The sequence below is a fragment of the Rattus rattus genome, chromosome 1 (genome assembly GCF_011064425.1).
Source record: "Rattus rattus isolate New Zealand chromosome 1, Rrattus_CSIRO_v1, whole genome shotgun sequence".
In the NCBI taxonomy this organism is placed as follows: domain Eukaryota; kingdom Metazoa; phylum Chordata; class Mammalia; order Rodentia; family Muridae; genus Rattus; species Rattus rattus.
Window position 1 is genome coordinate 248,336,687 of NC_046154.1, and position 27,908 is coordinate 248,364,594.

The window sequence follows — 27,908 nt, forward strand, 5'->3', positions numbered from 1 at the left end:
GGTTTTCTAGAAGAGACCTTCACTTAGGCCAGGGTAATGATGGCTTCTTTCACAGCATCTGGTGCTGGCTCAGAGCTGGCCAGTGGAGGGGAGTGAGCGTGGCCTCCGCCTGCAGCCGAGGCTCCTGGGCTTCTGGGTGGTGGGAACGAGTTTATATCCACATGCTGGCTCCATCGTCTATGCAGCTGGCTGCTATCCCAACCTGTTGTCATCCCAGGGCTACTCTAAGGGACCCCGAGGCATTCCGTTATCCGGTTTTCCTTTTGCTGCTCAGCCCTGATCTCTGTGGCTTTCTGATTTTCTCTGGGCCGTCAGCCGGAGCTGATGGCCTGGGGAGAAAGGTGGTTTGGCAAGGGTAGTCTGGTCCGGGTCAATCTTACAAGAAGGACCCATGTTGGGAGAGCACCCCTGCCACCACAGCCACTCTGTTCACAGCCTCCTGCCTGGTGGTTGTCAGGTGTCTCCGAATTGTAGATCCCCTCTAGGGATGTCACTCCGCACACCACTGTCCCTATAAACCCGTCTCCCAGCTTTCCTCAGACCTCTCCTCCAATCACTGTTTCCAGGCTGATTCCTCTCAGTATTTCCAGGAGCCTGTCTTCAAATAGATCCCACTTCCTGCCCAGAGCAGTGGGAGGCCAAGTGCTCCTAAAGGGGGCTGCGTCTCCCTGCCATGCCTCAGGAACTTCCGGCATAGGGGGTATAATCGACGACAATTCATCTGGGCCAAGGTGTTATACCACGCCTGGCCTGCCTTACCACCGTCCACTCCCACCTGGAGGCACGAATGAACCACAAAAGACGGTGTGACACCCATGTCTAGGCCCGGGTTGGGTCAGAGTTGGTGAACGAGGATGCAGACAGGACAATCTCTCTTCTAACTTAGGGTGTCCGTGTGTGTCCCAGACCTGTGGACTCCAGAGCCCCAGTGCAGATGTTCAAGGACTCTGTCACACCATTTCCTTGTGCTGCCGTGACCATTACCATAAGTGGAGATTCTTAGAATACGCAATGTGCATCCATGCTTGCTATCCAGAAATCCCGTGGGTTGGCTGCCGGATAGCCACACCAGGAGGTGGCACAGAGCCTGGTCCTTCTAATGACACTGTGGCCAAATCTGTGTTTCCTCCTTCTCCCAGCTTTAAGACCCCTGCCCTACTAGAGGGCCCCTGCCCTCGTTTCCGAGTAGCGTCTATCCCCCTTGCATTCCCTGCCTCCATCTTCCTGCGCGTGCACTGGACTCTGCGGAGACTGGCACATCGCCTCCAGGGTTAGTCAGTTTTCCTGTCTCTCTGACAAAATGCTTGACGAAAATCAACTCCAGAGAAGAAGGGTTTATTTTTGGCTTATGGTTTAAAGAAACCGAAGTCCATCACAGCAGGGAAGACATGATGGCAAGAGCCCAAGGCGGCGGTCGCGTTGTAGCCACAGTCAAGAAGCAGAGAGGGATGAATGGGTTAGGTGTGGTGGCTCATGCCTTTCATTCCAGCGTTTGGGAGGCGAAGGCAGGCAGATCTCTGAGTTCGAGGCCAGCCTAGGCTAATAGTAGAGAAACCCTGTCTCATAAAATATAAAACAAACAAACAAAAAGAGAGGCCTGGGAGGCAGGAGGATGCCTGGTATTCTTTTCCTTTGGTATTCTTTTCCTTTCTCCTATTTATCCAGCCAGTGACCCTGGTCCATTGTATGATGCCGCCAACGTTCAGGGTATGTCTTGAACAAACTTCCAGGGGTGTATCTCGCGGGAGACCCAAAATCCTGTGAAGTTAGCAAGATTAATCGTCACATCTCCTTGGTGGTCAGCAACCTGAGGTCATCCACCACTTGAGTCCCTTTTGGCCATAAACTCAACACACTGACCAGTTCCGGGGACCAGGATACAGGCATTTTTTGGGAGCCGTTGTTAGGCCTGCCCTGGCCTTCACGAACTTTTACCCCAACAACAGAGAAGCTGTGAGCGGCCTCAGCCCCAGGTCGGAGGGGGAGAGTATACTCTTGCCTTTGCCCCATGAGGCTCAGCCGCCTTTACTCTTCCCGAGGACATAGATAGGAGAGTGTGTTTGCCACTTTAGCAGTCCTGTCTGTTAGCAGTCCTGCTGTCAACAACCAGGAGTGTGCGTGGATCTGCCCAGGAATTGCCTCCTGTGATCACCATCAAAGCTGATCTGCTTTTCACAGAGGCCAGAGAAGTGGATTTGAACAGGGGGTGGTGGTATCCCCGATTCCCCCAGGAAAGCACTTTGTACAGGCTCATCACTCCCGGAAGGGGGGGTTCTCACTGGGCCCCACCTTCCATGACGACCCTTGTTCCACTGACCAGTGCTGAGCCGAGTGGGCCACTAAGTCTGCCCATCTGGACACACAGGACAGTCCCAACGCAATGTTGTACCCGCTGGAACTGGGCCTAGCCACAGTGCCGCCTGTCCTCTGCTCTGCACACAGGACAGGTTTGAAATCCCACTCTATAAACAGAGTCAGTTGTGAATCTGCTTATCAGTTCACACGATACTTTGGTGACCTGCTTAGTGTTTTCAGGATCTAAAGGCAAATCGTCCTCCCTCTCTTATTCGATGCCTTTCTTTTATCTCACCTGGTTGCTGGGGGGGGGGGCAGTTCTGGATTAGATAGAAGAGAAGCTGTCTTTCTTCTCCCCAATCTTCTGTTGTTGTTTATTTTTTTTAATTAGAAAAAATTGACACATCGCTTCTCGGCCTTTTGGCTAAGATCAAGTGAAAAAATTGACACATGTTGGTGTTTTCCCTACACATAGGTTTGTGCACCACATGTCTGTGGGGGCCATAAGAAGGTGCTAGATCCCCTGGAATTGGGGTCATAAGTGGTTGCTACCACCTTTCTGGGTGCTGGGAATCGAACCTGGGTCTTCTGCAAGTGCAAGAAGCAAGTGATTCTTGCTTTTCCCTTTCATTTTCTGTCTCATCTTTATTTCCTCTCCTCTACTGTCTTCGGGTCGAGTTTTCCTCTTTTTTTTTTTTTTTTTTTTTTTTTTTTTTTTTTGGAGCTGGGGACTGAACCCAGGGCCTTGTGCTTGCTAGGCAAGCGCTCTACCACTGAGCTAAATCCCCAACCCCTTTCCTCTTCTTCTTTAAGTCACAAAGGTGGGCTGCTGGTTTGAGATCTGCCTTGTTGAGTAATGCAAGAGTAAATCTCTAATTCCCTGGTTTTCCCGTGCCGTGTCTCCTCCCGTCCCTAAGACTCTCCTAATCTCCCTTGTGAGTTTGTCCCTGATCCCTTGGTTAAGAAGGTGGAACACACGGGGTTGGGGATTTACCTCAGTGGTAGAACGCTTGCCTAGGAAGCGCAAGGCCCTAGGTTCGGTCCCCAGCTCCGAAAAAAAGAACCAAAAAAAAAAAAAGAAGGTGGAACACATTCTCTGCAAAGGAGTCACTGAGACCCCTGGCCTGTGTTCCAAGATAATGTCCCCTGTGCCCTCGGGCAGTGTGTGGGGTAGTCCTGGCTTTCTTGGGGTCCCCATGGTTTTCTTGTTTTATTTTCTTTCTCCACCTCCGCCTGGTGCTCTGCCCGTGTTAGGGACACACGGGCTTCCAGCTCTTGTCCTGCAGTTTGTTTCTTCCTTGACGCTGAGATTCTTTTCTCTCTGTACATTGACGGTTCACCATTACGTGCAGGCATGTGTAGAACCCTCATGTAGTAAAGCTTTTGGTTATATAATGTTCTTTTTCCCTTCTCTTAAACTTTTTGTATTTTTATTATCGTACGTTACTCATAGATAATCATACAATAACTGTACATTCTGACATTTGCACATAAATATATAATGTTACTTGATCATATTCACCCTCGATGCTCTCTCTCTTGTCCCCCTCCCAGCTCCACCAATCCTATCTTGTTTCCCACCAGTCTCCTTCTGTTTTCACATGGGAGGGGAGGACACATTTCCCTAGGGTCGCTTACAGGAGTGTGGGTGAGGGACTATTTACAGGAGCACGGCCACCTTATCGGTGGCTACACCAATGAATAAAATGTCTCTCTTTTCCCCAGCAACCATGAACTGACCAGAGGTCTCGGAGTGGGGCCTTGTGGGTCCCTTCCCTTCCCTACTGAGCAGGTCTTGTGTTCGCTGCTGTGAGTTAAGGTTATAATATCCCCGTCCTGCCTGGAAAACAGCATCAAACAACAGGTCGCCCCTTTTCATTGATTGTCATTCTTGTATCTCTTCTGCAGTGTTCCCTGAGCCTTGCCGCGGACCATGTAGGTGCCCCGTTTATGACTGAGCATTCACGAGTCTCAGCGCAGTAACCTCTGTAGTTCCTGCTGCCCATTACAAAGCAACGACAACTTTTCCAACTAGAGCTGACAGCAGCACTCTATGCACAGACATAACTTCTTAGCCACATCATACCCACTTAGCAAAGCAACAGCAGAGTCTGCCACACTAGCGTCCATGACCTCACCGGCCATGGCTTTTGGCCAGGTCTACAGTACCAGATGAGAGCTCCCTCCTGTGGAGCAGGCCTCACGTCCAACCGGAAAGCAGCGGCTTACTACACAACAGTCTTGCTGCTATTGCGCCCACCGATGGACACGTCTTGCCTGGACAGTCTGCGGTGCCATAGTTAGGGCCCACAGCGGTGGTAAACTGTCCATGGCAAATCCGCTCCAAGAAGCCTGCACACCGTTAAGAGGGTGAACCGGCGTGGAGAGAGTGCGCTCAGTTGCAGCCTGATTTCTCTGTCCTGTGACCACAATATATGCTGTCTTCGGCAATGGAGTCTCATTTTTAAATTACTTTATTAACCCATTTGTACACATATGGGTGTTAGAGGACACTTTTAGACGCTCACGCTCTCCTCCTACTACTTAGGTTCCGGTGATCAGACTCAGACTGTCAGACTCGGTGGCCCCTTCACCTCCGAGCCACTTGCTGGCTAAACAAGGTCTTTGCGCATCTTTTTCTCAGAGCTGAGGACCGAACCCAGGGCACCACCGAGCTAAATCCCCAACCCCACACTTTTTTAAAATGTAAAGTTTGCTTCATCTGCTAGGCCCTCATATTCTCTCTCCCTTCCTTCTTTCCTTTCTTCCTTTTTTAGTTTTTTGAGACATGGTTTGTTTATGCAGCCCTAGCTGTCCTGGAACTCACTTTGTAGATCAGGCTGGCCTTGAACTCAAAGGTCCACCTGCCTCTGACTCCTAAGTGCTGGGATTAAAGGTGTGTGCCATCATGCTGAGCTTTTTTTGTTTTGGGGGGCTTTGGGGGGCATATTTTCTTATAGTAAACATTTCTTGTGTGTGTGTGTGTGTGTGTGTGTGTGTGTGTGTGTGTGTGTGTGTGTAGGCAAGCACATGTTTGCCACAGTGCATGTATGGAAGTCAGAGAACAACTTGGAGGATCTGGCTCTCTTGTTTCACTGACTGTTTGGATCCTAGGGATTGAACTCGGGTCATCAGACTTGGTGGCAAGCTCCCTTAACCACTCAGCCATCTTGCTTTCAGCCCCTCCCCCACTTTCTTTTGGTAACTGGTTGTGGTGGTTTGAAAGTAAATGGCACCCAGAGGCCCACAGGGAGTGGCACTGTTCGGAGGTGTGGCCTTGTTGCGGTAGGGAGGCTTTGTCGGAGGAGGTGTGTCACTAAGGGGTTGGCTTTGAGGTCTCTGAAGCTTCAGAGAGTCTCAACTTAGAAGCCACTTGTCAGACTCCAGATAACTACGCCTGTCAATCAACAGCCTCAGCTTCTCTGCCTACTGCCCAAACCTGAAGATGAGGCCTCTCTGTGTCTCCTCCCTCACTCCACTTACCAAGGTCACAGGCCTGGACATTCCCAGTATACACCTAGGGTCAAAGCACCTCTGAGCTCCTTAACTTTACCTTCTGCTCCTATTGTATATCTGTTCCAGCAGATTTCCAATTAACTGGAGACTGCAAACTGTTCCAAAACAGCCTCCAATGAGCGTGCCAGCCATGGTCACGGTGTCTCTTCAGGCAGTAAAGCCACAACTAAGGCACACTGCAGTGAAGTTCTGAATGGACCTGTATTGTTGACAGGGGCGCAGCCACCACAAAGATCAAGGCCTCGAGACCCATGGGAAATGGACAAAGCCCCCATAGAAGTCAGGGTAGGGGAGAGCTTCTTTCTGTAGTCGAAGTATACCTGTGCACAATTGGGCTGCGTGTGTAAAACTAGCAACCTCAGTTTCTTCCTGCTGGTGTTCACACTGAGGTCCAGGTTACAGCCCCACCAGAGTGCAACTTCTCACCGGACCACGGCGTTTCTGCACGTGCGTCTCTACCATTTCTTCATCCCCTCGTTGGCCTTAGCCAGGGTGCCAAGGCAAAGCTGCCCAGGATGTGGCACCCTTTTCTATCATTTTATAAATAGAGAGAAACTTTGGGCTACAAAAACTTCACTGCTGTCTGTAATATGCACAGAAATCCTCGTTCACCAGTGTGAACATCAGCAGGATTAAAGTGAGGTTGCTAGTTTTACACACGCAGCCCAATTGTGCACAGGTATACTTCGACTACAGAAAGAAGCTCTCCCCTACCCTGACTCCTATGGGGGCTTTGTCCATTTCCCATGGGTCTCAAGGCCTTGATCCTTGTCGTGGCTGCGCCCCTGTCAACAAACAGCTGGAGTACACTCATGCCTTTGAGTCATTACAAAAGCTTGGGGACCCCCAAAATGATTTGGGGTTAAAAGCACGAACACTCTTTCCTCTGTCCCGGGGCTGGGTGTATAAATTGGTCAGTGATGTTTTCAGCACAATGGGAGGCACTAAGTCTATACTTGTGACTAGGATAATATTAGCAGTGCTTTACCAGGGCTAGATTAATAGCTCATCATAACTCCGCGGATGAATGCCAAAACTCTGAACTTTTGAAGTCTTAATATAACAATAGCATATAGAGAGGGGAAGAAATTTGAACCATTTCTCATTTTTCACATACTTTAAATTACCCCACCCCCGACCTTTACAGCTTGTGTGTCAATGACTTTCTTAGACCACCGGAACTTAGAAGCCTCAAACCTTTTCTTTTTCCACCCAGTCATTCACCGGAAGATAAAAGTGGCTGACCACTGAGAGCAGCCGTTGCAAAGCAAGCTCCTTTAAATAGGGGAACAGTAAAAGACTGATCCTAAAACCTGCTTAGGGGGTTTATCTCTTTTCAGAGTGAAGTCTGCCAGCCAGGGAAACCTTCTGGGAGTCTTATTTTTACATCTGAAATGGATTGCGCAGGCAGCTGCTGGGTAATGGGGAACTGGGCGCTTGCTGCTTTTAAACTGCTAAGTTTGTCCATCGACATCATCAGAGATCTGAGAAGGATAAATTAGAGCAAGGATTTCAACCCAAATGGCCTCTGTATGAGTTAAAATGACAGAGACTTAGCTGCTACCTGGACAGTTACCCTGGGTTCCCTGGTGATAATCTCAATGACTTCCTTGTGGGTGGAGTTTGTCTGCCTTTGGAAGTCACAGAGGACAGCCTTAGCCTTCAGAGGCCAGACCCAGAAGGTCTTGGGAAAACGGATCTACCTTGGTGAGGCAGAGGAGGGTAGTCAAGCCAACAGTGACTACAGTGTGGGCAGGACCTTGGCAGTAGGCAAGGCATGGGACAACTCTTTTTCCAGTGGTTAGTATTAACACAGTCCAGTTGTGTGCCCTCTGTTCCCAGGGTCTTCTCTGGAGACCTTAGGGTTGTAACTAGGAGTTGGCATTTCTGTCTATCACAGGAAGGTTGTTTTTTTTTTTAAGATTTATTTATTTATTTATTATATATAAGTACACTGTAGCTGTCTTCAGACACAGGAGAAGAGGGCATCAGATCCCATTACAAATGGTTGTGAGCCACCATGTGTTTGCTAAGACTTGAACTCAGGACCTCTGGAAGAGCAGTCAATGCTCTTCACTACTGAGCCATCTCTCCAGCCCCAAAGTTTTTTGTTTTGTTTTTTGTTTTGTTTTTTGTTTTTTGTTTTAAACACATTAAATGCCTTATACAGCAGATCTCTGGGTGGGGGGGAGAGGGGAGGAGGGGCAGGGCAGTGAGAGCCATCTAGTAGGCTTAATAAGCTTTTCTTATTTTTATTTACTTGTTCCAGTTAACCTTGAAAACATTCAGGAGGCTAAATAAAGCTTGTTCTGTAAATGAATTATATTTGTACTTGCACAGTTCTGAGCACATTACAGAATTTGATCATTTATAAAGTGACTGGCCATTAAATGCATGTCTTAATTACCCAATTACCCCTAGCAGTTTACAAGTTAGTAGCTTTCACAAGATCACGAGTTTATCCCTGTTAAGTTTGAGTTGAAGATTTAACTGAAGATCCTTTGGCATCAAAATAAAAATCTAAACCATGCATACAGTTTGCAGAGAGACCGGGACTGTATTCTCTTTGGTCCTTTCATAGTGTACCTTTAAAAAGTATCAGTTTCTTATATGACTCAGTTTATTCAAACTGCTAAAACCCAACAAAGCTGGCCAAGACAAAGAGGCTAGACATTATCTTCAATCAGTCACTGTTAACCTGAGCAAACCTTAGGAATTCATATCAAACGTACCTTATTTATCAAACACATGTTGTTCCCTATTTAAAATTTCCTAGAATCATGGGTTGAACACTGCAAAGGCAGAAGAGATTAACTGTAAATCTCTTAGTTGGCTTTTGTTAACCTGAGTAGACTCCTTACAGCCTTAGGAATTCATCACCATACAACAAATCTATTCTAATCCAATGTATTTTGGAGACCTGTGTCTCTTCAGTTTAAAAAGGAGACACAGTGACGATCGAAAGGCTCAGTAGCACTAACAAGTTTTTTTTTTTTTTTTTTTTTTTTTCCGGAGCTGGGGACCGAACCCAGGGCCTAGCAAGCCCTCTACCACTGAGCTAAATCCCCAACCCCCGCACTAAGAAGTTTTAGGGGTGCTGTCTTAGTTGGTTTATACCACGTGGTCATTCTTAATCAAGATGGGGGAGAAGCTACATGGCACGTACTCTTTTTAACCTTAGTAAAAAAGTGGCTTACAGTCACCTCATCATGATGAGGTCATCAGCTGAGATGGAGGCAAGCCACAGGGTTGCTATTACCTGTTTTCTTAAATAAGAGTTCAATTCAGGGGCTGGGGATTTAGGTCAGTAGTAGAGCTCTTGGCCCTGGGTTTGATCCTTAGCTTTAAAAAAAAAAAAAAAAAGGCAAAATAACAACAACAACAACAACAACAACAACAAAAATCCACCTTGCCTGGCTGTTGTGGTGCATACTTTTAATCCCAGCACTTTAGAGGCAGAGGCAGGAAAATCTCAGAGTTCCAGGCCAACCTGGTCTACAAAGGGAGTTCCCAGCACAGCCAGGGCCACACAGAGAAACTCTGTCTCCAAAAGCAAAACGATATCCCCACCAGAACCCTCCAAACCTGAGGTAGAGAATTTACATAATGATCTTAGAAGATTTGCTTTATTTTTGTTTTTGTTTTGAGAGCACAGAACAAAGAAATCACAGACAGAAAGGATTTTTAAGAGTGGAAAGGAGAAAAGACTTCCGGATAAGAGACTTGGGGAATTATTTATTTGTGCAGTGGCATATGTTGTTACAATCTGCAAGAATTTGGAAACAAAGTGTCACTTTGTAGCCAGCACTCAGGAAATCAGGCCAACAATTGACAAACGGAATCTCAAGCCCTCAAATCCTTCTTACAGCAAAGGAAACAGAGTGGGGAGAATGGTGGGCCTATGGGATCGGAGAAAACCCTGGCCAGCTACACATCGGACAGAGGACTAGTAATTTCTAACATACAAAAGAACTCTTTTAAAATTAAACTTTTTTTTTCCCCCCCAGAGCTGGGGACCGAACCCAGGAGGGCCTGGTGCTTGCTAGGCAAGCGCTCTACCACTGAGCTAAATCCCCAGGCCCTAAAATTAAACTTTTTAAAATTAAAAATAGAACTTCCCTCTGTCCAGCCATAACACTCTTGAGGACAATCCTATATCCAACCATAGGGATACTTGTAAACCCACATTTGGAACGAGCCTTAGATGCTCATCAAGTGATGAATGGGAACATGGTGCCTATACACAATAGAGTCATATTCAGCTACACAGAAAAATGGACTCTGGAAGAAAATGGATGTAACTGGAAAATAATACATTAAGTGAGTTAACCCAGGTTCAGAAACAAATGTGTTCTCTTGTATGCGTGTTCTACCTTCTAATTAAAAGAAAATTATGTTATGTGCTCGTATGTGTTTCCCTTCATGTATGTCTGTGCATCACATGATGTCCGTGGAGGTCAAAAGTGGGCTTCAGGTCCTCGGGAACTGGAGTCACAGATGGTTGTGGGCTACCATGCGAATGCAAATCTATATCCTCTGGAAAGGCCGTCAGTGCTCTTAACTACCAAGCCATCTCTCTAGCCCCTACCTTCTAATTTTTATATATGTACATTTATGTGGAAGTGAGTGTGTTTAAAGCCAAGAAACTAGAAAGGGGCCCATGAGATGGGGGGAAAAGAGGCTTTAGGTTGTGGGGACCAGGATAACAAAACACACGTGGTATGAAGGGGAGAGGAATACTCAGGGTTAAAGGCCTAAATGGGGAGAAGACAGAAAGAGGAAGTGGGAACTGATAAGCCAAGGCTGAGGTTGTGTGAAAAAGCCACAAGGAAACTGATACCTGGTCGTCTAGTTTAAACCAACATTCCCTTTTTTTTAAAAAAAAAAAAAAGGAGTTTGAGGACTGGAGAGGTGGCTCAGAGGTTAAGAGGACTGACTGGCTGTTCTGTGAGCAACCTCATGCTGGCTCACAAGCATCTGTACTGGGATCTGGTGCCCTCTTCTGGCATGTCAGCTTACTGCAGGCAGAATACTGTGTATAGATAATAAATAAATCTAAAAAGAAAGGAGGAGGAAGGGGGAGGAGGGGGGAGAAGGAGGAGGAGGGGGAGAGGAGGGAGAGGAGGGGGGGGGAGAAAGGAAGGAAGGAAGGAAAGAAGGAAGGAAGGAAGGAATAGAATTTGAACGGAGGTCTCATGGTTAGATAAGGCTGCTTCCAGAAGCTATAGATTGTTAAATAAAAATTCCAGTGCCGGAAGTAAGCTACCACACAATGATTTGTAGGTTACGGAGCCTCCTGAGCTCCCACAATAATACGTGAAATGCCAATGCAGTTGACTGTCCACCAGAAAGAGATGCTAAGGACCTAGTGCTGAAGACTTTTTCCCTGAAGACACAGAAATCAAGCCGGGGACTGAGCTGGAAGCCCCCTCCCTGCTAGTTCACTCTCTAGTGCTAGAAAGGGCTGTGCAGGTGGCTGGGTGAGGATTGTGACCAAGAGTCTAACACTGCTGTGGACCCTAACTATGACACCACTGTCTGCCCAGGCAAGACGTGTCCATTGGTGCAAGTCTGTTCTGGGCTAACCAACTGCTTTCTGGTTGGACGTGAGGCCTGCTCCACAGGAAAGAGCTCTCATCTGGTACTGTAGACCTGGCCAAAAGCCATGGCCGGTGAGGTCACGGACGCTAGCGTGGCAGACTCTGCTGTTGCTTTGCTAAGCGGGTATGATGTGGCTAAATAGTTATGTCTATGCAAGGATGAACACTGCTGTCAGAATTTGTTAGTGCCTCACTCACGGTTCTGTTTCTCTGACATGACACCATGACCAAGACCAAAGCAATTCTTACATTTAAAAAAAAAGCATTTCATTGAGGGCTGGAATAGTTTCAGAGGGCTAGTCATCATGGCGGGAAGCATGGTGGCACACAGCAGACATGGTGCTGGAGAAGGAGTACATCCCGATTTGCAGGCCGAGAGAGACACTGAGTCTGACACGGTCTTTTAAAACCTCGAAGTCCACCCAGTGTGACACACATCCTCCAACAAGGCCACGGCTCCTTTTTTTTTTTTTTTTTTTTTTTTTTTTTTTTTTTTTGGTTTTTTTTCAGAGCTGGGGACCAAACCCAGGGCCTTGCGCTTCCTAGGCAAGCGCTCTACCACTGAGCTAAATCCCCAACCCTCCTTAATCCTTCTAACCCTTTCAAACAGCTCTCTTTTTCAGGGACGGGGCAAAGACATGATCCTATTGGGCCCATGCATGTGCAAACCACCACAGTTAAACTGTTGTTGTTGTTGTTGTTGTTGTTGTTGTTGTTGTTGTTGTTGTTCTGTAGCAGGCAGCACCAACTGCAGAGACTCACAACTGGTCAAAGTACTGAGACTAAAGGGGCTGCGGACCTCTCAAGCCATCAGCATCCTTGTCAACCTCTTGCCAGGCTCAGGGAGCATCCTAGAAGAGAGGGAAGAAAGAATGGAAAAGCCATGAGATGGGGGTGGTGGTGCGGAATGCAGTGTTTTTCTCATATGCTGTTCGTGTGTGTGTGTGTGTGTGTGTGTGTGTGTGTGTGTGTGTGTGTGTGTGAATTTTAATGGTCATATTATCTGGAATTTGCACTACTGTTCTGGACATGTTTACTCACACCTCTGTCTTCCTGTGTACTTCATTCTCCTTTGCCCGCGCTCCCCTCTGTGGGAAGCATCCCTTTTGTGTGCGAAGGCACACGCATGCCACTGCTTGGGATTGTGCCCCTTTTTAATAAAATTGCTGCTGCTTGCATATATATTTTTCCCTTTAGCTTTGACACTTCTCTCTAGTTTTGTGTGCTTGCTAGCTTTTTACCATAGCATCTCAACATTGTGGCTCGATATCTTTTATTAACTTTCAAAACTCTCTTCCAATCAAATAAAAGAGCTCAGCTAGGGAGTTCATGCTGTGCACTCCGTTGATCCCAGCACTGGGGAGATAGATAGAGGCAGGCAGAACTCTGTGAGTTCAAAGCCAGCCTGGTCTGCAAATGGAGTTCTGGGACAGCCTGTTGGAAAGAGAAACAGACAGTCTGTTACACAGAGAAACCATGTCTCAAAATGCTGTTTTCCAACACGGATAATCTATGAGTTATGACAACTCTACCTGCATCAAGCCATTTTCTTCTGTCTCTGTCTTTTTTCAAATAGGTTATTTATATTATGTTCTGGGTTACTGGTTCTGCCTTCAGCTCTTTCTTGTATGCCATTAACACTTAACCACTAAGTTCTTAATTTGATTTGTTTTTGTTTGAGACAGGGACTCACTACATAGCTCTGGTTGGGCTGGAAACTCACTATGTGTACCAGGCGGGCCTCGAACTCACAGATTCACCTGCCTGAGTCTGGTCTCCAAGTGCTGGGATTAAAGGCATGAGTCACCATGCCGAGACCCAGCTGAGCTCTTAAGAGTTTGTTTGCTTATACTCTTAAAGTTTATAACTGGGTCCTGTTGTCTGACAAATGTTTTCAATCTTAATTCCTCAAACATCCTTATGTTCTTAGTCATCATTATCCTATGTCTAAGAATGCTCTTATTATTGGGCTCTGGATCTATTTCTAATTTTGGGGGGCAGGGGTGTTGAGACAGGGTTTCTCTGTGTAACCCTGGCTGTCCTAGAACTCACTCTGCAGACCAGGCTGGCCTCAAACTCAGAGATCCATCCATCTGCCTCCTGAGTGAAGGAGCTGGGACTAAAGGCGTGTGCCACCACCCCTAGCTACCATTTTATTTTTTTAAGCACATCTTCGTTCTCCAGTTGCCTACTTTGGAGGGCCTTTGGCATGCCCGTGAAACATTTGGAGGAATGTTAAATATCGTAGTCGATTTTCTTCTTGCTGCAACCTATCTCAAAACAAAACAAAATAAAACGGGGCCTGGGCACAGCTTGCTTAGCAGAACTACCAGAGGCTGAATCAAAAGATTCATTTCTGGGGACCAGGAGATGGCTCATTCAGGAAATAGCCTGCTACACATGCATGAGGACCCAACTTCAATTTTGAAACCCATACAGTTCCAGCCCTGGAGAGTCAGAAACAGAAGAACCCCTAGGGCTCATTGGCTATTCAGCCAAGGGCACCTCACACACACGAACGCACAAGATTAATTTCAGGGGTTTCTTCTTGCTTGGGGAAATGGTTTGAAGGGGCTCTCACCATGTTGCCCAGGTTAGCCTCCAACCCGTGGGATCAAGTGGCCTTCCTGTCCCTGCCCCTGGAGTACCTGGTTCTGCGGTGTGGGCCTCAGGATTTTTTATTTATTTATTTATTTTTTTGATGCTCTAAGCCCGGTCCTTTCTGTTCACCATCTGCCTGTGCCCTGGAGACACCAGGTTATCAGGCGGCTTTGCTGTCTGTGCCTTGCTCTGGTTCTCTTCCCCCTGGCTCCTGCTCCAGGATGTTCATCCCTGGACTGGATTACCAGGGACCTCCCCTCTCCGCAGAGCCGCACACTGCCCACTCTTCGTGTCTGTCTGTCCCTCTAAGTCTTCTTTTCCATTGCCTTCCTTGCCTGTCCTGACTCATTTTCCACTCAGGCTGTCTCGGAGTCCCTGTTAGATGAGACCTGCCCCTAACTCTTGAGGGGAAGGTGCTCGTGACACTTGGCTTGCTGCTTGTCTTTTCTTCAGCTTTCTGTGAATGATGCCGATCTCACTGCTGTGGCCCTACCATGACAGACATACAGACATACAGACAGTCAGGCAGGCAGACAGGCGCGCATGCACGCATGCCCGCGCATGCACACATGCCCATGCATGCACGCACGCACGCGCACACACACACAGGAAGGGGCCCAGACTGTGGGATGGAACAGCCTCCATGGCTTTACTCACCAGTGGTCAGCTAGTGACAAGAAGGACAGTATGGTGTCCTCTGGCCCCTTACTCCTGGAAGCCACTATGCCAGGCCAACATGTACAGCTCTAAAATGGTCTGACTATGGGGTTGTGCCCATGTTCTAGACTCCCTCCTCCTTCTGAGTGTCCTGGCCCATAGGCTGAGACCACTTGAGAACATTCTCTACTCGGGGCAGTTTACGGCTTAGCCACACCCACCAGGCTTTAAGGATTTGTTGGCCAAGCCCAGTAAGGGCCGCTGGCTCTACTGGGTGAGCTGGGATGACCAGGGGCTGTTTTTCTGTCCTTCCTACTGGGCTTCCTACAACTTCTTTCTAGCTGTGGATTGCTAGATATTTTCAGGCCCAGGGGATGTCTGTCCTTCTCTCCTTCTCTGGCTCTACTGAAGGAACTTTATTGAGACTCAGCTGTTTAGGAATTTTTATCACTGCTATTGACACTGTGTCTACCACATAGCTCTGACTGGTTTTAAACTACTGGACTCTGTGGGTCCTCCTGCTTCAGCCTCCTGAGTGCCGGGAAGCGGCATGACCATCACTGTATGTGTCCTTCATGCTTTCTGAGAACTACTTCGGTCCTCTCTGTGGCCCCAGCAACTGATGGTGGCTAGGAAAGAGGACTGATGTCCAAATCCCCACACTCCTCACTCCAGCGCCAACCAGAGAGGACAAAGCTGCTATTGTCATCCAGTGTGCCTTACGGCGACATCTGGCGCGAAAGGAGATGGCCCGTCGTTGGCAGGAGCGCCAGGAGTACCTGGATGAGATGGAGAAGCTGCAGAGAGCGGTGAGCACGGCCCAGGCACAAGACCCTGAGTGCCAGGACCTGAGTAAGAGGGACGGTCTAGACAGAGTGTGAAGAGGAGCTGCGGCTTTAGGCGGGGACCTCAGGGCTACGGCCATGATGTGGGCTACACAGTGACGGTGAACTGCAGCAGTGTCCTGGGCTCTGGGGACAGTGACCGCGGGCCATGTCTTGCAGGCCTACCTGGCCTTGGTGCGCCAGGAGCAGGAGGCAGCGCGGAAGCAGCGCGAGAAGGAGGAAGCAGAGGAGCGCGCACGGCGGGAGGAGCTGCAGCGCCGCCGTCGCCTGCTAGAGGCCGCCTTCGAAGGGGACCTGGGCGAGATCCGCCAGGTGCTCAAGGAGGTCTGTATCCCGTAGCGGGTGGGCGGGGCGAGTCGGGTGGGCGGGGCGCTGGGCGGGGCGGACAGGTGACTGGTCCCTGCGCCCAGGTGGAGCAGCTGATGACCAAGGAAGGCGTGGGCTTCGACGAGGACGGCAAGGCTCGGCGGCTGCAGAGGCGCGTGGCCACTGTGGAGTGCGAGGACAGCCACGGGAACACGCCTCTATCCGAGGCGGCGGCGGGCGGGCAGGTCCCGGCCATCCAGTTGCTGGTGGAGCTGGGTGCCAACCCCAACAGCAAGGTGGGCGTGGTGCGCACGGCGGACCTGGTGGCCTGGTCCCCGCACGTGCTCAGGGATCCCCTTCTGCAGGGCGCCTTCGACCGCACGCCACTCTACCGGGCAGCTTTTGGGGGCCACCTGGAAGCCGTGGAGGTGCTTCTGAAGAACGGAGCAGACCCCCGGGTGTACGCGGATGACGGGAGCACTCCGGAGCAGGTGCGGCCCTGGCATGCGCATCCCCACTCCAAAGGTTTCTGGTGTGGTGGCGGTGCATATCTGTAATCCCAGCACTGGGTAGGCGGATTAACAAAAGTTCCAGGCCAGAAGCGTAATAGAGAGACCCTCTCTCATAAGGAAAACAAAAGTAGGGATACCGGGATCCCTAGATTCTGCGTGTGGTTCCGTCCCACCCATCAAACTCCCATTTCTGAACAAAAGCTGGCTGCCAGGAAAGATTTCTGTGCAGGGTTTGTCTTAGCTCCTCCGTGCTCTGGCCACCTGAGGATGCAGCTACTGTGATGGTAGGAAATAGTCCTCAGAGATCGGCCAGGCATCGCAGGTGCTAACAATTTGGGATGCACCCTCTGGTCTGGGTCTGTTCCGGTTTCTTCTGTTCCAGTCAGTGGAAGGAATACTATTGTCCCATGCTGATTGGGAACTGTGGGTCCAGAAGGTCGATAGGGAGGCTCACTCAGCAGTGGGGGCAACTCTGAGAAGCCAGGCCAGGAAGTGCCCCCACCTTCTATTTGTTTATTTACACACAGGCGCGCGTACGTGTGCGCGTACGTGCGCGCGCGCGCGCACACACACACACACACACACACACACACACACACATACTTCATAGTCCAGTTTAGCTGGGAACTAACCCTAATCCTTCTGCCTCAGACTCTCCAGTTCTGGGGTCACAGGAGTTTGATACCTCACCTGGCATTACATTTATTACCTTTAAGTCACTGTAACTTAAGTCTGGTTACCCAGATCCCACCCCTAAAGTAGAGGGTGCCACCAGAAATGGTAGGATAGGTGTCAGGCCTGCTGGCAAACATTTGCTTCTGTACCCCTGAGGAAGGGGACACCAGAGTCTTTGCCCAGCCTGGCACCCCCCAGCCTCAGGTGCCACACCCAGCTTTGCCTTCTGTGGACACTTCTCTGGGCCTAGCCTACTCCCTCTCCCTCTTGGGTTAGCAGGTAAAGTGATGTCAACCAGGGTCAGGGAGTTCAGAGAGTGCTCCGAGAGCCAAAGTCTCTTGGAGGCCAGAGAGGCCAGAGGACAGTTGGGAAGCCACAGGCTGGTAACTGGGGAGCTCCAGTAATAGGGAGGTGCCTAATTCTTAGCTGTCAGGAAGGACACTCATCTTAACACAAGGAACTGGAGCCACTGGCAGCCCACAGGTCATCAAACGAGTTCTGACCTGATTCTCATACCTGACACGAAATTAACTCAAGCAGAGCATAAACAGTGACGCATTGCCCCTTTAGAAATAGGGAAATAGCTCTGGGCCCCAGGGCATGTTGAAGCATTCTTAGATACCACACCAAGAAGACAAAGGAAAGAAAGTTGGGCCTCACCGAGATGAGAAGCTTCCCTGCACACACCTGCCTGGCAGGGGAGATGCCTGTTGTGGTGTCAGGGTGGTTTTCCCAGGGCGAGTCTTCTCCTTGGCATTTCAAATGTGCTGACCTCTGCAATTCCCCTAAATGGGGGAAATGAGTTCACTGTGGTAGTGGGCACTGTATTTACACTCTCCCATGGAAAGTGGAAGGAAAGAAGGAGGAAGGAAGAAGGAAGGAAGGAGGAAAGAAGGAAGAAGGAAGGAGGAAGGAAGAAAGGAGGAAGGAAGGAAGGAAGAAGGAAGGAAGAAGGATGAAGGAAAAAGGAAGAAGGAAGGAAAAGGGGAGGAAGGAAGAAAAAAGGGAGAAGGAAGGAGGAAAGAAGGAAGAAGGAAGGAAGGAGGAAGGGAAGGAAGGAGAAAGGAAGGAAGGAGGAAGGAAGGAAGGAAGAAGGAGGAAGGAAAAAAGGAAGAAGGAAGGAAGGAGGAAGGAAGAAAAAAGGGAGAAGGAAGGAAGGAGGAGGGGAAGGAAAGAGAAAGGAAGGAAAAGGGAAGGAAGGAGGAAAGAAAGAAGGAAGGAGGAAGGAAGAAGAAGGAAGGAGGAAAGAAGGAAAAAGGAAGGAAGAAGGAAGGAAAAAGGAAGGAAGGAGGAAGGAAGAAGGAAGGAAGGAAGAAAGAAGGAGGAAGGAAGGAAGAAGGAAGGAAGGAAGAAGGAAGGAGGAAGGAAGGAAGAAGGAAGGACGGGAGAAAGGAAGGAGGCAGACAGGCTTCCCTTCACAAGACCTGGTCAAGGAACAATGGCCAACTATGGGGAGAGACTGGCCACAAATCATATACCTAACCAAAGACACTTCCCTGGGGCTATAGAAGTAAATCTCATCTCTGTAGCAAGTAAACCTGATGTCCAGCCATGATGGCCAAGGATGTGCTGTCTCCCCGTGATGGATAGGGAGAGGAATGCTCTGCAGAGTCTGTGATGCCTGTAGAGTAGCACAGAACTAGGATGTCCTGAATCAGCACACAGCGTGACAGCTTTAATGAAGGGAGGGGTGAGCCCCGCGCTGGTGAAGGTGTAGACAAACTGGATTCTCACACCTTGCTGCAAACAGGAACAAGGGCTCCTCCCTCTGCAGACTTTGAAGATCTAAACACACCGCCTACCTCAGCAATTACGTTCTTGGGCACTTAGTTCAGGAGAGTGAAGCTTATGTGCACACAGTAATGTCCACTGGAGCCTGCATGGAAACAGCTTCAAACTGGACACAGCCCAGATACAGATACCCTTTCCAGGTGAAAGTTGCAACACACGCAGTGTGGACCACCTTTCAGCCACAGAGGATAGAGGTCGTGGTGTGTCAGCAACTCACAGAGCTCTCCAGGAAAACAGAGAGAGAGAGAGAGAGAGAGAGAGAGAGAGAGAGAGAGAGAGAGAGAGAGAGAGAGCGCTCCTGCCACAGCACTAAGTACACCCTTCCATCTCAAACCAGCGAAACGATAAAATGAAAGACTGATCGCTGGTTTTTACAGGAAGAAAGGAGAGGTGGGTGTGGCGACGGGGAAGGACAGCAGGACGATGACAGGGTGGGACAGAAGCTATGTTAAGTGAGTGCAACTCGTTCTCATATTTGCTGGTCTCGGGCATCGGTTAACAGATGTGCTATGTCTTCCTCTCAATGAGCTGCGTCTTCGCCCGGCTCCTTCATCCACACTAAATTACTGACCTGCCCACGTGACACCCGTCGGTTCCAGCTCGTCACGTCACCCTCTTGGTTTCTGTCGATTACAGCTCTTCCGCCCACAGACCAACCCTCAAGTTCGTAAGCTGTCTCCACACAGCAGGAGGTAACGACCCAGCTCTGCAGGACTAGAGATAACCATCGAGTTCCTTGGCAAGATCGTGCCACACAGTTCTCAATAAGTATTCCGCTAGATAAACAGCCATGATTGATTCACTATCTGAACTTCTGGCTCACACAGACAACCGTCCATCTGTGTGATCATTTACCTGAACGTTCATCCCTTCTCTTGCCTTGCATCCACTCCCCTGTCGTCTCTTTGATTTTTTTTTACTCATCTTGGATCTTATTCTGTAAAATACAGACCATCAGCTGGGTATTGAATGCATCGAAGTTGTGTTTGTGGCTCTGTGGTTCACCACAAGAAACAGCCAGCGGAAACCATATCAGAAATGCGGCCGTGCCAGAGTCCTACCTCCTGCCCAGGGGACTACATGGTGGATGGATTTTAAAGGGATACTTTCCTTGCTTCTCCTGTCCTGTATTTACTGTACATTTAAACCACCATTCATTCATTCATTCGTTCATTCATTCATTCATTGACCCATTTAGTTGCCCACCTATCCATTTTTAGGCCCAAATCTCCAGGCACAGTAGCTTAGTCCCACTGCTTTGGATCTTACGCACATGAGTTCATGCCCTATTGCCCTATTGTGGCATCTCTCGTCATAAACTGTGTCTGTGTGAGAGGCGGTGATTTGCACAGAGTCATATTTTACCCCCTTTCACTGGGATGGAGAAATGGGTTCACTGGTCTGAATCTTGAATTATTTGATGCCTTGTGCTGGACTTGGAGTTCCAAGTGTGGTTGTGGTGTGCTGCGTGCATCCTTGAGTGTGTGTCTCCCACGAACATTCACACAGTTCTATGACTGTAGCAGCCCATTCACTCCGACCAGCAGTGAGCGGCTTGAGGTCCCACCACTCAATATTCATTGCCATGATGTGATTCTTGTGAATTTTGAAGACCTATAGTGGATATCATTGATGTATTCATGATAAAATACCATGACCAGAAGCAACTTAAAGAAGAAAGTCCATTTGGCCTTGGTCCTAGGGGAAGTAGAGTCCATTATGGGGAAGGCACGTTGTGGTAGCAGGAACAGGAAGCCGACTGATCACATTTTTATTCACACACAGTAAGAAGAAAGTTTAAGAAGTGGGAAGAGACCATAGCCCCTCAAAGCCCACCCCCAGCAATAACTCAGCCTCGTAAAAGGTACCATAACCTCCCTAAAGAAGGACAATTCTTCAAGCAACCACATTATCCCCCACCCCATCCCATAGGCTCATTCATGGCCATCTCTTGATGCAAAATGCATTATTCCAACTTCAGAAGTACCCGTAGTCTTTCACGGTCCCAACACTGTTCAAAAACCCAAAGTGTCTGGCAGTGAGATCTTGGTGTGGCAACTGGGGAGACTCCTGTGCTCGTCACAGCCAACAAGAAGCTCAAGGAAGGAGTCCAGACCGAGAACACAGAAGATAGCTACTAGAGAGGGAGTCTGATACTTTTATTCTGGAATTTTGTTATAAGCCAAGAATAGATTCTCAAGTAGAAAGCTGCAATTGGGTCCCAGCACACCCTGGCTACTCCCCTGAACCCCTGAAGTTTTCTATGGCTTTCATTTTCTACCTTCATTGCATACAAAGTACCTGGTGTGTGTGTGTGTGTGTGTGTGTACACATCACGCTTTTTTTTTGTCTTTCTTTTGTTTTCAGGACAGGGTTCCTTTGTGTAACAACCCTGGCTGTCCTGGAGCTCACTCTGTAGACCAGGCTGGCCTCGAACTCAGAGTTCCACCTGTCTCTGCCTCTGAGTGCTGAGATTAAAGGTGTGTGCCTTTACTCCCACCGAACTTGAACTTCTTCTCTTAAACTAAATGGCTGATGTATTTTGGCTGATACCTCTTCAGACACACCAGAAGAGGGCATCGGATCCCATGACAGATGTTTGTGAGCCACCATGTGACTGCTGGAATTGAAATCGGGACCTTTGGAAGAACAGTCAGTGCTCTTAACCGCTGAGCCATCTCTCCAGCTCCCTTGCTCTCATTGTTTTAGCAAAAGAACTCATACAATGTAAAACTCTCTGCATAGCTCCTTCTGGTCTGAGAACTTCAATGTCTTTCATTTATCACTGAAAAACCAAGGACAATTTTGTAACCTTTTTGTACGTGAGCTGTTACATTTAGAGCACTCTGTCTTTGAGTAGGGCTAGATTATTCTTGAACAAAATGTTCCTGGATAATTCTCCTTTCAAGTCAAGCATCTTGTTTAAATAAACTTCTTGTTTAAAAAGAAAAAGTCCAATATCTCTTCTGAGACACAAGGCAATCTCTAAACATGACCCCACTGGAAAAAAAAATCAAAAGAACCAACAACATGCTTTCAATGGACAAAGGCAAGAAATGTGGGCCATCATTCCAAAATGGAGGGATGGGAACACAGCGAGGAAGTCCTGGACCAAAGGAAGACTGAAACCCAGCAGGGAAAACGTGACCACCTGGAGCTCTGTGCCCTCTTGCTGGGACATTAGCTGTATCAGATGACTCCTCCAGCTTTGCAGACTGCAACATCTGCACAGATAGGGCTGCTGTATCTGCAGCTCTCCTCAGCAGATGTCTCACGGCTCAGGCATCTCTCGCATCCCAGGGTCTCCAGTTTTCATTATCACACCTTCATTCACGGGTCTCTCAGAGCCCCCTTGTAGGGACTTTAACTCTGCCTGGACTCAGCAGCTCTCATGTCCCCAAGGAAGACAAGCATTCGTAACAATAATTATACAACTTGATGGATGGCTGTCACAAGACTAAATGACGCACAGAATCAAACTTGGTGGGCTGTGGAAATTCTAGGGTTTGGCATGGGTGGTGCACACCTTTGACCCCAACACTCAGGAGGCAGAAGCAGGAGGATCTCTGTGAATTCGAGGCCAGCCTGGTCTATATAGGAAGCTCCAGGAGAGCCGGAGCTTACAAAGAGAGAGCCTGTCTCAAAACAATAAACAGATAGATGGATGGATGGATGGATGGATGGATGGATGGATGGATGGATGGATAGATAGATAGATAGATAGATAGATAGATAGATAGATAGATAGATAGATAGGCAGGCAGGCAGGCAGGCAGGCAGACAGGCAGACAGGCAGACAGACAGACAGACAGACAGACAGACAAGTGAGAAATCGAAAGGAGTGTGAAGGAAGGGAAAGGTCTTCATGTTTGGCTATGAAAAGGTTTGAGGTGATTCCACAAACATCATCTAAAGGGAGAAAAGGCTTTGGATGCTTCCTGTGAGGAAGATCGGGGTAAAAGGATTATCTTATATGAGAAATAGCTCTGCATACCTACTAATGAGGCAAATAAAACAGACAACCCGAGAGAGAAGGAGAAACTCACCCCAAAGCACTTCTTCACAAAGATACCTAAACCTGGGCTGATGGATTCCTCGGTGGGTAGAGGTGGCTTGGCAAAAGAGTCTGATCCCTGGGACGTGGCGGAAAGAGAGTACCACCTGTCGCGAGCTGTCCTCTGAGCACACACACAAGCAGGCACACATGGCAAATAAGCTTACGCAGCACAAATAGACCTCTTAAATAGTGGCACATGTCTGTAATTCCAGCACTCAGGAGGCTGAGGCAGGAGGATTGCCGTGAGTTTGAGACCAGCCCCGACTACACAGCAAGTATCAGGCCAGGCAGAGTTACAGAGCAAGGTCCTCATAAAAGCAAACGAACAAACAAATCAAAACAAAGCAAAAACCAAGGGGCTGTAGAGATGGCTCAGCAGTTAAGAACACTAGATGTTCTTCCAGAGGACCCGAGTTCAATTCCCAGTAACCTTATGGTGGCTCATACAGTCAAATGGCCAGTAACCATAAGGCAGATTTCCTCACCAATATTAACAGGGAAATGCAAGTTAAAATCATAACTGCAACTGTTGTGGTTTGAGTAAAATTCCATTGTCCATGTATTTAATACTTGGCCCACAGTTGATGGGACGGGAGCTTCTGTTTATTATGGAGTCTTTCGAGGAGCCCAGTGGACAGAACAGCCACCACCCTGAATATCACTTGCCTTTGTCCCAGAGGAGAGGTATCCAGAACACTCAAAGCAAATCACTTGCTGTTTATTGGCCAGGCCCGGATGTTTGGCGAGCAAATCCACTGGGAGCAGTGGCACACGCCTGCAATCCCAGCACTGGGAGGCAGAAGCAGGTAGAGCACTGTGAGTTCGAGGTCAACCTGGTCTACATGGACAGTACAGCCACAGTTACATGGTGAGACCTTGTCTCGAAGCAAAACAAAGTAGGCATTTAAGATGACATATTCCGGGGTTGGGGATTTAGCTCAGTGGTAGAGCGCTTGCCCAGGAAGCGCAAGGCCCTGGGTTTGGTCCCCAGCTCCGAAAAAAAGAAAAGAAAAAAAAAAAAAAAAGACATATTCCATGGTGGGTGATGGACCTTAGTTGGTGAAGTTCTTGCTACCATGCCTGCTGCCCTGGGTTCCATCCCCAGTACCACACATTCCAGACCTGGTGGCACAGGCCTGTAATCCCAGGACTCAGGAGGTGGAAGCAGGAGGATGAGGAATCTATGGTTATCCATGGCTACCCTGGCTCAAAAAAAAAAAAAAAAGTCATATATAGGGTTGGAGAGATGGCTCTGGCTGCTCTTTCAGAGGATGCAGGTTCAGTCCCCAGCACCCATATATATCATAGCAGACGAACAACCTTCTGTAACTTCATTTCCAGGGAATTCTAGTCCCTCTACTGTCCTCTGCACTTAACAAGCACACACATGGAGTTCAGATATACATACAGGCAAAACCCATAAAATTAAATTACAAAGTCACCCAAGGCTCAGGGGACGTTTTAGAATAGGGGACAGAAAGTTTGCTCTGAGATTGTGTCTCCTTGGAATGCCAGACGATGTATCCATACAGTCCCACCACAGCGACGCCCAAACATGAGCTGAGCAGGGACCATAGACATGCTAATGGGGACAAGGAAAAGCCCAGGAGGCCTCAGCCCTACCCAGAGAACTGCAGGCAACTGAGGAATGCTGAGAGCAGGAAAGAACACAGGGCTACCCAACACCAAACGGCCAGCCCTGAAAACATACGGACAAGTAAAGACAAGAGAGGACATGAGTTTGAAAGAGCAAGGAGGGATTATGGGAAAGGTTTGGGAGAAAGAGAAGGAATACATGATATCTCAAAACCATCATATGTCCATTCATAAATTCCTTCAGCTATCCATGTCTCCATCCAACTGTCTGTCCACCTATGCATTTATCTATACCTTAATTTATTGGTGAATGGACATCTTTCCTGTCTCTCACCTATCCATTCACGTCAGTATGTGTAGACACACATACAATAGATTCTTCCATTCACCGATTCTCCTGGACACTGAACTGATGAAACAGCTGTGTTGGGCAACATTCTAGGTGCTTGGGGGGGGGGGGAAACACTTCAACAAACGCCCAACAGATAGTTTTACTCCATAGTGTAAATGCCATGAAGGAGTGTGAGACGTGGTGGGGTAAGAGGCTGTCCACTTGAGTGGCCAGGCATGTGGCGGTGGTTTCAAGGTGTCCACCTCCAGGATATATCTCCCCAAGGAGACGAGGGCGTGAGGGCCATGAATGTCCAAGGATGGCACGGAAATGGAAGGCCCTTCACAAAAGGAAGCCTGCTGCCCCGGGGAAAGTGGGAGGACCAGGTGCCTGGAGCTCTGGATTGGAGCTGATCAAGGACAAAGGGTGTCAGCAGAATACCGTCTGCAGGCGGTGGACCAGTGCCATCCGATGCCACTCAGTACCAAGGGAGCTCAGAGTTTTGAAGGGCGAGGATGGTCAAGAAAGGCCCAGGCAGCCCCTGATTTTGTCTTGGCTGAGGCCCTACAGTGACTGGGTGATTTGTAGGATATAAAAAGCAGGCAGGCAGTCTCCGAGTTTCTAAAAACTAAACTTAGGCTACATTTAAAGCAGTTGGGACATTTTGCATTTGTCTCTACTGGGCTTTGAGCCAATGTGAAGCCAATGAGATGGGGATCAACAGACGGGCTGACTTTCCAGCACGAAGGGGCTGGAGAGATGTACTCCTTATGGGTCAGCCATGTCCTCAGCCTTACAGAGGCTCACAGCCCTCTCCTGTAAACCTCTCCTCCGCTCTCTGTGGGTGATGGTCAATTCTGCCAGGTCCCATCATCCCCGTCCTTACTGTGACCCCCTCGAGCATCATCGCAAGTGTCAGGATTACAAGTGTATATATCATCACACCCAGAAAGGCTGGGGTCTTTGTGGCTCTTAAGAGCTGTGTCCTTGAAGGGTAGATCTACAGGTGGGCAGCAGACGAAAGCAGCTTGAGGCAGCTTGAGACAGCGGGGGTCTGTGCCTGTCATGTGGATAGCCTAGAGGCCTTATTGGCTTTGCGTGAGTAGGAGACAGAGGCAAGGAGCTTGGTCGGTGGGCAAAAGTGGCCCTGGAGGCTCAGCCACTGGAACTGGGTCTGCTTGAACCTGGATTGTGAGTCCAGGGGACCTGTGGTCTATCAGTTCCCAACCGTGGCACCCTCACCTTTCCAAATCTTCTGAAATGGAAGTGCCCCTCCCCTTCCTAGGTTGACAGAACACTCAGGACACACGTGGCTCTAAGCATCACATGCCCTGTCATTAGGTGGCCTCACTGGCCGCGGTGGTCAGCGTGCTGCAGTCATGGGACCTGAGCCTCACAGAGGCTATGCTCCAAAACATGGAGGCAGAGCAGCAACGCCGTGCTCAGGAGGCCCAAAGGCACAAGGAGAAGGAGGCCAAGCGGTGAGCAGGAGGGCGGGCGTGCCTGGGCTTGGGTTGGAGGTTTGTGGACAACAATGAGTGGAGGGCTCTGACTGGCACGCCTCTTTCCTCTGCAGCATCACTGCCAAGGTGCAGCAGCTGGCTAAGGAGCAGCAGAAGTGTCAAAAGGAGGTGATCTGCGACCCAGACCTCCCTGCAGGAAGGGGACCCTCGGGGAGGGCCTGAGAGCTGTGGGATCGGGGTGGGGAGAGCTGCTGGGGTCCGCAAGGCCCGTCTGCCCTCCAGCTCCAGCAGGCCTACTGTGAGCTCAATCGGAGGATCATGGAGCACGACAAGTGTGAGCGGAAGGGCCTGGGCAAGACCGAACTCACACTAGAGGTGGGGCTCTTACAGACTTTGTGCTCCCTACGTCTCCCCGTGCCCTTCGTCAGCCCGAGGGCTCCCCTTCCAAGGGAATTCCAGACATCTCTGCCCTCCAAACCTAACTTAGTAGCAGTGGCCTCCCTGGGGGCACGGGCAGAGCCGGGAGGTCCTCCGCAGGCACTAAGCTCATGTGTCTGGACAGCCAACCCCACCCCCACCCTTCCACAAAGTCTGTGAAGTAGCTCTGAGGAGACAGGAAGAGCAACGGTCAGCATAACCCCTTCTTTAGGCCATCAGGGATGCAGAGACCCAAGTGGACAAGTTGCGGCTAGAGGCGCAGAAGGCTGAGGAGACACTGGCCATGGCCAGGCTGGAGCTTCGGGAACAGGCCCCGGAGGGTGGGCAGGGCTGTGGTGGGGAGCTGGAGGGCCTGAAGAGGCAGTGCCAGGGAGGGGACTTAGCAGTGGGATCTTCCATGCACGGCAACTAACACCTTCACAGACGAGGAGGTGACAGAACCTGGGTTGAAGTGCCGGATCGCAGAACTTCATGACGTGCTGATGAAGGATGTAGGCGACCGCGTCCGTGCTGATGGACGGTCAGTACCCAGGCTAGGTGTGGGTACGAGGCAGGGGTGCCCGTAGACTGCAGTAACCAGGTGGCTGCCTTCAGGTGGCCTCTTGTCATTGACCCTTCTGGACAGGCAGCCACTTTCTTGAGATACCAGGACACCAACTATATAGACACCTTAAATCCGGAGCACTTGAAACCAGAGAGGATTCGGCTGGCCCTCCTGGGGGCACTCAGGTGTGTCAGGCAGGGCCCAGGACAGCCCCGCCTGGGCCTTACTGCCTCCTCACCAGACACACCTACAGGTACGGGAAGCCACTGGTGTTTGACCTGCGTGAGGTGAACCTGTTCGAAGTGGTAAAGCAACAGCTGGAGGAAGTGCAGCCTGGCCTGGCAGAGGCTTTGTTGAATCGTGGGCTGCTGGCAAAGGAAGGCTATCTGTCACTGCTTCGGCCAACAGATGGACCCGAGTACGACCCCTCCCAGTTCCAAGAGGCTCGCCTAGAGAACTTCCGCCTCTTCTTTGTCACCAAAGTTCAGTGGCCACCAGCTGACCAGTTGCAAATCCTGCTCCCAGTGCGTGTACAGATGCAAAGTGGAGGATTCTAGCCATACCCCAATAAAGCATGTGGCCAAGGCATTTATGTGCACAATCCCATATCCCCAGCCAGTCTGGACCCAAGCTAGAGGACAGTGGCTTTTAAATCCCCTAGGGAACTGGTGCCAGGGGAAG

General features: G+C 49.4%; 1 protein-coding gene and 1 non-coding gene across 2 annotated transcripts; both read left to right on the plus strand.

Annotated features, from left to right (window-relative positions):
* Positions 1-1,011: 1,011 nt before the first annotated feature.
* On the plus strand, positions 1,012-27,815 carry Iqank1 (IQ motif and ankyrin repeat containing 1). The gene is made up of 12 exons (XM_032890762.1): positions 1,012-1,270; positions 15,345-15,478; positions 15,674-15,838; positions 15,925-16,116; positions 16,186-16,311; positions 26,124-26,263; positions 26,359-26,413; positions 26,528-26,620; positions 26,895-27,003; positions 27,107-27,203; positions 27,278-27,412; positions 27,481-27,815. Exons 1-12 carry the CDS (start codon positions 1,012-1,014, stop codon positions 27,782-27,784), a joined length of 1,809 nt encoding a protein of 602 aa, XP_032746653.1. The 3' UTR covers positions 27,785-27,815.
* LOC116890624 lies at positions 17,691-17,850 on the plus strand. Its single transcript, XR_004386769.1, has one exon. It is a non-coding gene; the product is annotated as a U1 spliceosomal RNA (small nuclear RNA).
* Positions 27,816-27,908: the final 93 nt, after the last annotated feature.